At 36.9% G+C, this 11469-nt stretch overlaps 2 protein-coding genes across 6 annotated transcripts; one reads left to right on the top strand and one right to left on the bottom strand.

Moving 5' to 3' along the window:
• Positions 1 to 4511: 4511 nt before the first annotated feature.
• LOC133704058 (uncharacterized) lies at positions 4512 to 8128 on the top strand. 5 transcript variants are annotated; one of them, XR_009843986.1, is made up of 4 exons: positions 4512 to 4687; positions 4805 to 5169; positions 5566 to 7452; positions 7664 to 8128. XR_009843986.1 is itself a non-coding variant. In XM_062128794.1 (3 exons), exons 2-3 carry the CDS (start codon positions 4816 to 4818, stop codon positions 5995 to 5997), a joined length of 786 nt encoding a protein of 261 aa, XP_061984778.1. In that variant the 5' UTR covers positions 4512 to 4687; positions 4805 to 4815; the 3' UTR covers positions 5998 to 8128. The 5 variants fall into 5 exon arrangements, 1 of the variants encoding a protein (XP_061984778.1); XR_009843987.1 differs by having other exon boundaries at positions 5566 to 7265; XR_009843988.1 differs by having other exon boundaries at positions 5566 to 6116; positions 7706 to 8128.
• A 259-nt stretch (positions 8129 to 8387) lies between these two features.
• On the bottom strand, positions 8388 to 10882 carry LOC133704057 (gibberellin 2-beta-dioxygenase 6-like). The gene is made up of 3 exons (XM_062128793.1): positions 10088 to 10882; positions 9316 to 9637; positions 8388 to 8966 (listed from the first exon to the last, which is right to left on the bottom strand). Exons 1-3 carry the CDS (start codon positions 10579 to 10581, stop codon positions 8733 to 8735), a joined length of 1050 nt encoding a protein of 349 aa, XP_061984777.1. The 5' UTR covers positions 10582 to 10882; the 3' UTR covers positions 8388 to 8732.
• Between the last annotated feature and the right edge of the window lie 587 nt (positions 10883 to 11469).

Consider the following 11469-nt stretch of genomic DNA (forward strand, 5'->3'; position numbering starts at 1 on the left):
TGGTCTGTGAAATTAGTCGAAGTGCGCACAAACAGACCCGACCACCTACATTAATAATTAAAAAAAAGTGATGTCGTACAGATATTGATGTCAAAAGGGATGTGCGAAGAAACAAAAACAGAGGGGGTTTTTACTAGGGGTGTTTACGGTTTGATTCGGTTCGGTTTAGACCCAAAAAACCAACCGAACCGAATTATAGTATTTTTCTAAAAAATTAACCGAACTGGACCGGAAACCGGTTCAAACCGAACTGGTCCGGTTCGGTTAAATCCGGTTTTTTTAGGAAAAAAGCGGGAAACCTAATCCCATCATATATGAGTTTTTTTTTTTTGTTAAATTGACTTAGCCTTTCATTAAATTAAGCTTTAAAATTTAAAGCAAACTGATGTTCAGCTTTTCCGCAGGGACTAGGAGATTGGATCTTAAAAATTTACAATGTTCAGCTGAAGAAACCAATCAAGCAGAGAGCAAACCACAGCTGAAGAACTCTCTCATAGATACCACAAAAACAAACCAAGAACCCCAGAAAAGCCTGCACAGTCAACACCAGTAACGGAAATAACAGAATCAAAGCCCATACCAGTAACATAATCAAAGCACATAGAAATGAGAAAACATTGAATTTATTACCAAGAATGGACAACCATAAAATCCCAAATTAACTTGAATGAAACAAGATTTTAACCAGATAACACAGAAATGAGAAAACAAGATTTTAACATAATCGAAGCATAAAAGTTTGAAACAGATGTTACAAGCACACAAAGGCCCGAATTAGCATGGGGATAAACTTTACCTTGCTGTTTTTTCTCTAATGAAGGAGCCCTCTTCTTCTGCTGCAAGTATAGAGGAGGAGGATCGCGACGCTTTGCGTAAAAGTAAAGAGAGAAGCCAACGAGATGGAGATGTGAGCTTTTGTTTGGCTAGAGAAGAGACAGATGCAAGAGGCAAAGTGGATGAAAGGGAAAGGAAGAAGAGAAAAATTGTCTCTGGTCTGGGTGGGGGCTTTGTGTTATGTTATTAGGGTTAGGTTAGAGAAGGAGATGCAGGAGGTAGAATGGATGAAAGGGAAAGGAAGAAGAGAAAAATTGTCTCTGGCAGCTTTGTGTTAAGTTATTAGGGTTAGGCTTTGTGCAGTATTTATACCTCCTTTATTTTATTGTTGTTTCGGTTCGGTTCACCGGTTTTGGTTTTAAAACCGAAACCGAACCGAACCGGAAAGATTTTTAGTTTTAATAATCGATTTTTTATCTCGGTTCGGTTTTTTTGATTAATTTTTCATCAATTTTTTTGGTTTTTTCGGTTACTCGATTTTTTTGAACACCTCTAGTTTTTCCTCACGGTGCTGGTAGCGTGGAAATTGTGAATGCATAGCTAGCTCTGTGCGCCACAGACTGAGACGAGGTAAAGGAAAAGGGGGGCCTTTTTTCCGTCGTTGTGGAAAGATGGCTTTTTAATTTTCTGATTTTGCTCCTTAAAAAAAAAAATTCATTTTCCAGCATAAAGCAAATACCGAGAATAAGTCAAAAAAATAGTTTTCAGTTAACTTTTAAATAGCATCGCCTCAAAGGAAAATAGTTCAGTCCCATGAAAAAAAGAGAGAATATTTCCCTTGGTTTTGTCGGTTCACATTGTTAGCCAAAACCATCATTTTCGCAATCACTGTCGTTGCTCTAGCTAGCATCATTGTTTCCATCATGACTAATCATCGTGTTGCTGCCATGGCATCACCGTTGCCCGCCTCTCACCAGTATCATTGCACTCCATCATCTTATTATCAATGCGACAGATCATCATTCCACCATAGTACCATACCTTCCGAGCACCACCATCACCCCAACGCCACTTCATCATGATATTTTTTTAAATTAATATAATCATTAAAAAAAATTGATAGAATAACAATATTTTAAAGAAATTTAGTGAAATAACACACTCTAACTTATCGCGCTACAGTTGTGATTAAATTTACACAGACTAAGCTTCTTCTTTACTTGTAATTCCAAAGAATTGAAGTACTCTCTGTTAGTGGAACTTTTTCTCTACTATCCATACCACTCATGAACAACTGTTTCCAGTCCGGCTCGTCAACTAGCGTAGTTTCTTGTTCCCGAGTTTGAACATTGAGATCATCCAACGAAGAAGGTGAATCTTTCTTAAAAACTTTTTCTTCGATTTCCAGGCCAGGAAGTTCCTCCATAGAATTGTCGAGGTTTGTAGTTTTATGGGGCTGGCTTGAATTTTGCCCATGTTCTTTTATTTCTTCCTCTTCTTACTGATTCTCAATGAAGTTCATATAACCATCAACAGCTAGCATTCATTTTTTCTTCTTATTCTTTTAGATTTGCTAACCAACTGACTTCTGCAGAAGTTTCCTTTCCTTTATGGGAAGAACATGAAGCCCGGAGCTCATGGCGTGGCTTCTGATTTTGTTGTTCCCTGAGACCATCATCTGGATTCAATGCACCTTCTGATCCCTTGAAATCTTCATGGGATTGACCTGAAACTTCGAGATGCTTTTCTATCTTCACATTATGCGGGTTATCGACGCTATCATTTAATCATCACGGTTGATAATTAATTTCAGAACCACAATAATAATTAAATATCATAATTAGTTTGTGACGGTTCAAATACACGATTTATACACACATACTAGTTACATAACTCGCGCGATGCCAAGTGTTAATTTATTTTACATAAAAAAATAAAAAAAATTAAGATCTAAAAATGTTAGGTATTTCTGTAAAGTTATATCCAAGAGTTTTGGGTTTGCCTGCAACGGCCTGACCCAGAAATAATATTTATAATATTAATAATAACATTAAATTTACATGGCCTAAGTTTAAGTGAGTTTGGCTGCAACATCAGACCCAAAAAAATATTTATAATATTAATAATAACATTAAACTTGCATGACCTAAGTTTAAGTGAGTTTGGATGCAACACTAAACCCAATAGTCTTGGATGTGGGTTTGGCTGTAAGATCATGTCATAAAAGTGTAATAATTAAATAGATTAATGAAAAAGAAAAAACAAAGAAAAAAAACCAGCAGGAAAAAAAAGCTAATGAAGAAGAAGAAAAAAATCTAAATTAATTGGGTTAACTCTTCAAACCAGGTTAACCCGTCAAATCTGAGATTCATATAATGAAAGTTTGATAACTAAATAGAAAAAAAAATTCGACGGGTTAACTGGGTTAAACCGTCAAATCAGGTTAACCCGTTAAGCCCGGGATACATGTCATAAAAGTCTGATAATTAAATAGAAAAAAATTTAACATCAACAAACTAAACTAAACGAAAAAAATTAATTAAAAAGAAAAAAAGCAAAGAAAAAAATTCAAGTTAACCCGTTAAATTCAGGATCTATGTCATGAAAATCTGATAACTAAATAAAAAAGAATTAACATTAACAAACTAAATTTAAAAAAATTATTAAAAAACACAAAAAAAAAAGCAAAAAAAACCATTAAGACATAGAAAACAGGAAAAAAATAAAAATAGAAAAAACCCAAAAAAAATTAAATAAAAAATAATTCAAAATATTTTAGTATATGCCATAGTGCTTTCCCGTATCTTTTAAAGTATTATATATATATATATATATAAGTTAAAAGCTTCTTACTACACCACATTTTTTGCTGCAGGGTTAATTCACTTTTTTTTTTAATTTATGTGAAAATTGCCAAATTCATCCTCCTCCATCATCATTTTCACAATCATTATCTTCACGGCAACATCATCATTGTCGTAACATCTTATCACCATCACTAGATATTAAAGTAACAACCATCATTTTATCAATATTGTCCTCATCTTCATCGCCATAGTAATCACCATCCTGCACCAACCACCGTTACACAACCACAAGACACCACCATAAATACCACTGACAGCTTCTTCAAGCAACTGTTCCCTGAAAATAAATGTTTTGGGTCTACCGTTGGAGAAAATTACACCACCAACAGGCAACAACCTCTCCTTCTCTTCGCCTACTTTTTTTTGCTTCTTTTTAATAATCCCATGTCTAGCTGCTAGATTTGATGTCTTTAAGAGTTTAAATAATCACGAATATGATTAAATATCATGATTTTGTTTGCTTTTCTCCTTGATCTTTGGGATTTGTTTTTTGATCTGTGTCGATGGCAGATTTGTCCAACGATCTATAGTGGAATATCGTAGAATAGCTCGACAATGATGTATGGGATTTCAAGTGATAAAGTTATCGGATAACGCATCGGAGATGGTTTCAGCCGCTGGCCGCAACATTGATTTCCATGTTAATGAGACCTGCCTTGTCGATTGATAAATGATAATAAAAGATTCCGAAGAATCAATATTTTAAATTATTTTGATGTAATAATATTAAAAATAAATTTTAAAAAATAAAATAATATTATTTTAATATATTTTTAAATAAAAAAAACTTAAAAAATAACCTGTAACACAATATTACGAGTTTAATTCCGAGGAATCAATTTCATTCACCCTTCGCTGGAGAATAGAGATAATCAAGTTACCCTTCATTTTAACTTTGCTTTGACCGAACCGAGGGCTTAAAGTGTAATTTCACTGTCCATTTGTAATAATCCAATTGAAAGAAGAGAGAACAGAAGGAAACGGGTGCAAAATTTCTCCAGTGGGGACATCATCTCTTATTTTCTGGGCAATCCATTAATCCACTGGTATGCGATTTTTCTGATCTGATCCCTTCGAATTATTATTTTTTGTGCGAATCAGAGATTATCAATCAAGCAATAGTTGGAAACTGGAATTTCTTTGTTTATTTTTTTTTTCTCTAGGGCTAAAGAATATGATAATGGTTGAGGAAAGTACACGGCGTCTACCTAATTGGATGCTAGGTGTAAGTGTAGCTGCTGATAATGATAATAATAATAAGAAGAACATTACCGACGAGCCTGAAGATGAAGAGGACGAGGCAAATTTGGCAAAGAATTCAAAATTCGAAGCCAAAAGGAGAAAGAGGAACCAAGTTAAAGACAATAAAGAGCTGGATGATGATACTGACAACGACGTAAACAAGAAAACAAGCAATCGGCCTGGGAGAAAGCGAAAAGCAAAAAGTAAGGCGGAGATCAAAGCTGAGTACGAGGAGGAGGAGGGGGAGGAGCTGACTGTTGAAGACTTAGTCAGCATTGCCGAGGAGGTGAGGTGATTTATTTAATTCTTAAGATGGATGTAATGCAATGTGGCGTATCATGTTTTACAAATAAAAGAAAGGTTGGAATTTTAGTTAAATGAAAGCCAACTCGGATGATAAACAGCACTGCGTGCATAGCACGATTTTCAATGCCAGCAGAGACTTGCGAATTGGAATTGCCTCACCATCATATTTATTCAAGAAACAAATTTGTTGTTGAGAGGTATATCATTTACGTTGCTGTACTTGAAAATTGAAATACACTCTTTTCACGGCTCAAGCAGTGCGTTTGGTGATTGATCCTAGGGTAGATTCGAAGTTTCTTACGAAATCATTTCTGTTTTGATTTATTTTCAACATTACTGTGTGGAAAAATCTCAAGATGGCGTGATCTATGTGCAGTATGTCAAAGCTGACGAGGATTCACGGAGAAAACAAACATCAGGCAGAGAATGTAAATTGCAAAGACAACTTCCAACAACAGCTTCTTCTAAGAATGATTTAGAAGAGTCTTTCATTGTTCTTGATGGCAAGCATTTATCAGCTAGTTGTGAAACCACTTCTTATGGTTCAACTATGAATTTAGTTAGCGAAGAAAGTCTCATTTCCTCAAGTAGGACAGGGGATCCTGCTCATGACATGTTGGATTTATTTTTGGGTCCCTTGCTTAAGAAGCCAATGGAGAAAGGGAAGAGGTCTGAATTTACTACAATGGATGTTGATTTTACCTTTGAGTTGAAAAAGAAAACTCGCAATGATTTTGGAGACGAAATGGTGCCCCCAATGAAGAAGAAGAGCAGTCTTAAAGACAAGGTATCCTTATTGCTTGACTGATTAAAGAGTCCAAAGCAGATATGTTGAGATGCTACTGTGATCCTCTCAATCTGGTTCCATCAAGCAAGCGATTTCCGGACACTTCCATCTCTTCTTCACTTCAGATGATATTTCCCTAGGTGTGTTTTTCTGATGACATTTTTTTTTTAAATTCAGTTATCAGAATGCTTTGACTGAAAATGGGAGAAACTACATAAGAATGACATATAACAGTTCCATCCGTGTTCTGTAAACTAACCTTTTACAAGGACTATACTTCCACTAGAGCTGGTACTTGGTCTTGTAGACTTGTTAAATAGTTGTCTTCAATACCATGCTTCAGCTGCAGAATTAGCTTTCTTTTTTCCTGTTAGAACACAACCCTTTTCAACATACTAATATGATTCGGCAGTAGTAACTTGCATTTATACCACCATCTTAGCAATCGAAGAGCTTTTTCATGCTCAATGAAGTTATTGTCTAATTTATATTGTTTTATGATCTGTAAGGATGCAATATGATTGTGATTAAATCTAGGGTTACCATGTTGTGATCCGAATATTTCTTCTCGGGCCTGTAAAAGAACACTGGATCAAAATTGTCTAGTAAAGTTCGTCATAAAACATTCCTGGGAATATGAGATTCCATGACAAACACAAGATTGCTTGCAATCTTAAATTCCAGGCTCCTGGGAACCCTACTTATATTGTACCAAATGCAACCTTTGATATATTGGTGTTGTTATCTTCTTTTGATTAATTATTAAATCCATGCTTAAACTTTATTGACTGAACATGGAAAGAAAATGCTGCTTTCATTCTGTGCATAAAAAGTAAGGTATCCTATGAAGTGCTTATTTGACAATGCTGGTATTGATACATTTATCTTTCTATGAATCTAGGCCCTGCTGATGCTTACAAACATGATCTTTACAAAAAAATTGACCATGTGCCGGTCTGAGTTTGTTGTGTTTAGTATACCAGTCATGTTTGTTTTGTGATTGTGGAACTCTTGGTTGTTAACTTGGCATGGCAAGATAGCTGAAAAATTACGCATGAATGTCAAGTTGACTGGTTACGATTAGCTTATAATCATTTACTTTGGTTGCACTTTTGGGATACCTATCTGAACCTGATTCATTTGTGCGCGTATCATTAGCACCTTGATATGTAGGTTACAGAACTATATATTTTATCTAATGTATTGTGTGCTTTGGGGAAACAATGAGAGATGGTGCATGCACAAGGGATCTCAATAGATAATAGATGGTGATTTGCCTGATTTTAGAGGTGAACAATTAATATATTGTTAATGTAACTGGCTATGATTTTTTCTTCTTTTGCTGATATTTTGTTGCTCGATTGACTTTCTATTGGATGCGAGGCCTAGTTCTTCATTTTCAGTTCAGTCTTGTTGTGGGTAGGCAGTTCTTTAGATGGTCTTTGTACTGATCTGATTTCTTCTTCCCTCTTTAAGGTTTGACTACAAAGCTTGCCCCTTATAAATTTGGAGTTCTTTTTGTGTGAGTGTGTGTGTGTGTGTGGGGGGGGGGGGGGGGGGTGTTAAGTGGTCGTTTGTAGATTAAGCTTAGAGACAAGGCTTTCTGAGGTTTATTCACCACAAAAGAAGTTAATGGCACCTAGTTGTAGCTTGATAATTTTCACCCAAAAGGCTATGTTTAATTCAGGTCTTCCTGATACATAAATAATAATGGGTGGCATGATTCAAGGAAAAGCATGGAGTTGGCCTGGAGCTAGGTTGGAGGAATTGATCTCTTACTTGTCATGCCTGCTGCTGAGAGAGAGAGAAAAAAAGGATGTCAGGAGTCAAGGACTTGCATGAAGTGGCCTTGCGCTGGGTAAGAATTTATCTTCTACACGTCATGACTGCTGAAGGTGTGGTGGCTTCCTGCTGAAGGTGCAACGCTGGCTGGTTTGTAAAGGCTATACGAAGATACTCCATTTTAGATTGGCAGAGCCTGAAACTCATTTTCTAGGTAAAAGTTTCCCACTGAAACAAATTGCTAGCTGAAGCATGTTCAAGACAATGCTATTACATGCGCAGCTCTTTCTGATTTCGGTCCTGTTTTGGTATTGCTGTGTGCAATCATGTGTTTTTTAAAAATTGAAATATATATTTTTTTAGCTTTAAATTTATTTATTTTTATGTTTTTGAATCGCTTTTACGTGTTAATGTTAAAAATAAATTTTAATAGAAAACAGGAAATATGAAAAAAGAAAAAAGGGCAACAGGACACATGATATCCATCTATTCTTCTTCGCATGTAGCCACATAATGCAGCAGTCTCTTCACATACAGGGTATAAATTCAACGACAAGATCATGCGTGTATATTTGGTGAAGAAATAGATTCAAAAGGTTAATAGAAATTGGTTCAGTCTGTAGGCGGGAGAGAGGACATCTCTAGGGAGGCTCTTTAATCCAATCAACAAAATTACTCATAGACCGGGCCGTTGATGGGCCATTTGGCTACATGATTTTGAACAATGGGCTATCGAACTATTTCTGAAACGGCAGACTTGAGTCTGTATGTCTCCCATAAACTGAAGGGTGGCAGATTTTCATTGGGCTTAACTACATCAATGCACATACTGGCGGAATCAGACTTGACTTCAACATGAATAATACATACATTTTATATATATATATATCATCTTCCTGCTTATCTATTCAGCTGCTTTGAATGCTGTGTTTTGATACCTAAAGGCTGAAGATTTTGTTAATGGATGGTATGTGTTAAAGTAGAAATCTTGGAAGGCCTATCTTACGGCCTGTTCTCTTGACGTCTTCTTGGACTTGGTTTCTGTACTCTCCGAAAGTGAATTTTCTGTATATAGAAGAAGGCTCTCTGCAACTGCCTATCAACGAGTCGTAAGAGGGGCATAGAAAGTAGGCGATTGAGTATCTCTCCTTCTCTCGATTTGCCGTGACTTTGTGCTCCACGCTCTTGTAGATATCATTGCTCCATGCCTGATATACACATTTACAGAGGACAAATCAACAATCAATTAAAAAAAAAATCAGATTCTTACTTTATAGTATTCTAGGAATTTAAATTCAATAACTAGGTTTGACTTGCCCAAGTCGGACAAAGATTAAATGCCAAAATACGATGTGCTGTCTGGTAGCTCAAGGATAGGGTTGATGCACAATTATAATAACAATATCAGAATATTATCGTTGTTCTGAGTCTTCGCGTCCACGTCCACGAACAAAAGCAGGCAATAAAGGATTTTTTAATTAGTTACTTGGGACACTTCGTCTAATTCTAGCTTGAAACGCAGGCTAATGAAAAATGAAAATAGAAATTTAATCTTACCTGGGAAAGATCTCCGATGTTGACTATAAGAGCATCTGGATTGGGTTTTACAGCCACCCATTTTGAATCTTTCAGGAGTTGTAGCCCTCCCACTTCATCTTGAGAGAGGATTGTTAGGTAATCGCTATCAGTGTGGGGCACTAAGCCAGAAATCTCTGATGATATTGGACAGGCTGGGTAACGATTCAACCTAAGAAAACAATTGCTTTCTTGACAAGTGCTCTCAAACACTCCTCTTGGGTGGCCTAAGTTTTCCGCTAGGACCCCAGCCAGTAACCTTGCTAGCTTTGACATTGCTGCTGCAAATTCCACCATCACTTCCCTGTTGATACAGATCATCAAATTGATTAGAGTCTAGCTACCATATAATAACACAGGCATCTTAGAAGAAAGGGTGACTTCAATGACTGTTTGGACGGCTTCTGAAGCTAATCAAGATATTTATATTTTTAGCGCCTGATCATGTTGTGGTTAGTTACAAAATATGTGGACTAGAACATGGTGCCTGGGGTTGTAACACTAAAGAGTATTATGAAGTTATTTTCCTGATCCCACGAGGAAAATAGTGCATGAAACTCCATTAGACTCAAGATTGAATTGAAATCTAGTGTTAAAGTTTTGGTGACTGTCTTTTGAAAAAAAAAAAAACGATGAAAGGAGCCAGTCAAGAACGTAGATTTTGCAAGTTAAGAGTTGTGCTGTTCAAGTTAATTTCTAGAGGCAAACTGGTGGAGAGAGACCAAATTGGAACATGGTGAAAACAGAGAAGCACCTTAAAGAGCTAAACTCCCCATAGCAAGCTTGCTCAAAAACTTTTGAGATAGGAATGTGGAAAGCTTCAGACCAGGAGAATTGCTTTGGACAAGTAGCTGTTGGAGTTCCCCATCTATAAGAGTTGTTCAAAACCCCACAGGTCACCTTTTTATCAAAAGGTGTTTGAAACAACTTCATTTGTTCCCTCCTCATATTCCGAACCAGCTCGGGGCTTATACCATGGTTCACTACTTGGAAGAATCCCCACTCCGACGAAGCTCTGCATATAGCGTCAGCACAAGCTAGCCGCACCTTTTCGTTGGTGCTACTTAGACAACTGAGGTCGATCAATGGGAGTTGGCAATATTCTTCCATGAGAACAATACCATCTGGGAGGTCACTGCGTTCGGGTGTAGGAATCTGAGGTGGGAGGCGTGAAATCTCTCCATAATGGTGAAGAAGAGGTGGGCTTGAATCAATCATACTTACTGGTTGGCTAGTAAGATCGTGCATGATAGGATTCAAAGATGGCAAGTGCTTTTATATAGATTTCAAGGGGGAGGGATTGATGAGGACAAGGAACACAAAGAGGAAATAACAAGAGGAGAGCTCCCGAATTGTGACAGTTGTCACAAGGGGAGGATTTTCACTCCGGAATTGTGAAAGACAGAGAGAGGGAGAGACCAAGTCTTAACAAAGATACAGTAAAAACAATGTTTGATGAACAGCCAGAAATGAGAAAGCTTAACAGCGGGAGTGGGAGATGACAATATGAACGGAAACCAAACCTACCTTGTCCCTCTCTCCCCCTCTCTCTCTCTCTTGACTTTGTGGAAAAATGTTTATTTAATTAATTTGCAGGGGCCTTTCCTGTTAGATTGCCGATGTTTTTCTTTTCCAATAGACCAAAAGGAGTGAAGGAAAACTATTCTTCATATACTTCGACCCTTTTGTTTTGTTTTGTTGTTTTTTTATGTACCTTTCCAAATTGTTCCTAAGTTTAAGTCCATTAGTAAAAGAAGAAACGCCAGAATTGTCTTAGAGTTGCATTCCCAACTCCTTTCCGATAAGGGGAGGAGAAAGGCTCATCAAATCTTTTTGCCCCAGCAAGTAGCTAGCAGAAGGAGCTAGCCTTGAATCCGCAGGTCTTGCATTGCACATGCCTCGCCTAGTTAGAAGCAATTGTCTGGCTCATCGAGCGTGTCGTCGTGTGTACAAGAAGTCGTCCATGACTCTCTCCCACACATGTTTGCATATAAGGGCGAGAGAGAGCTTCAAGTCTTACTTTACTGCCCAAAAGATTAAAAAAAAAAAAAAAAGGGACAAAATCTGTTTCCAGAGTCTTTACTTGGTTTCACATTTACTGGTTGAAACAGGATCATAGTTGTGAATAATGTATAA

This window comes from Populus nigra, chromosome 10 (genome assembly GCF_951802175.1).
Source record: "Populus nigra chromosome 10, ddPopNigr1.1, whole genome shotgun sequence".
In the NCBI taxonomy this organism is placed as follows: domain Eukaryota; kingdom Viridiplantae; phylum Streptophyta; class Magnoliopsida; order Malpighiales; family Salicaceae; genus Populus; species Populus nigra.

What these genes read in the sequence shown, in the direction of transcription:
- LOC133704058 (XM_062128794.1), top strand. Translation starts at nt 4,816, where the DNA reads ATGATAATGGTTGAGGAAAGTACACGGCGTCTACCTAATTGGATGCTA. An exon ending in TAGTCAGCATTGCCGAGGAG is followed by an intron (nt 5,170 to 5,565) that starts GTGAGGTGATTT and finishes ATCTATGTGCAG; the next exon opens with TATGTCAAAGCTGACGAGGA.
- LOC133704057 (XM_062128793.1), bottom strand. Translation starts at nt 10,581, where the DNA reads ATGCACGATCTTACTAGCCAACCAGTAAGTATGATTGATTCAAGCCCA. An exon ending in GGGGAGTTTAGCTCTTTAAG is followed by an intron (nt 9,638 to 10,087) that starts GTGCTTCTCTGT and finishes CTGTATCAACAG; the next exon opens with GGAAGTGATGGTGGAATTTG. An exon ending in ACATCGGAGATCTTTCCCAG is followed by an intron (nt 8,967 to 9,315) that starts GTAAGATTAAAT and finishes TGTGTATATCAG; the next exon opens with GCATGGAGCAATGATATCTA.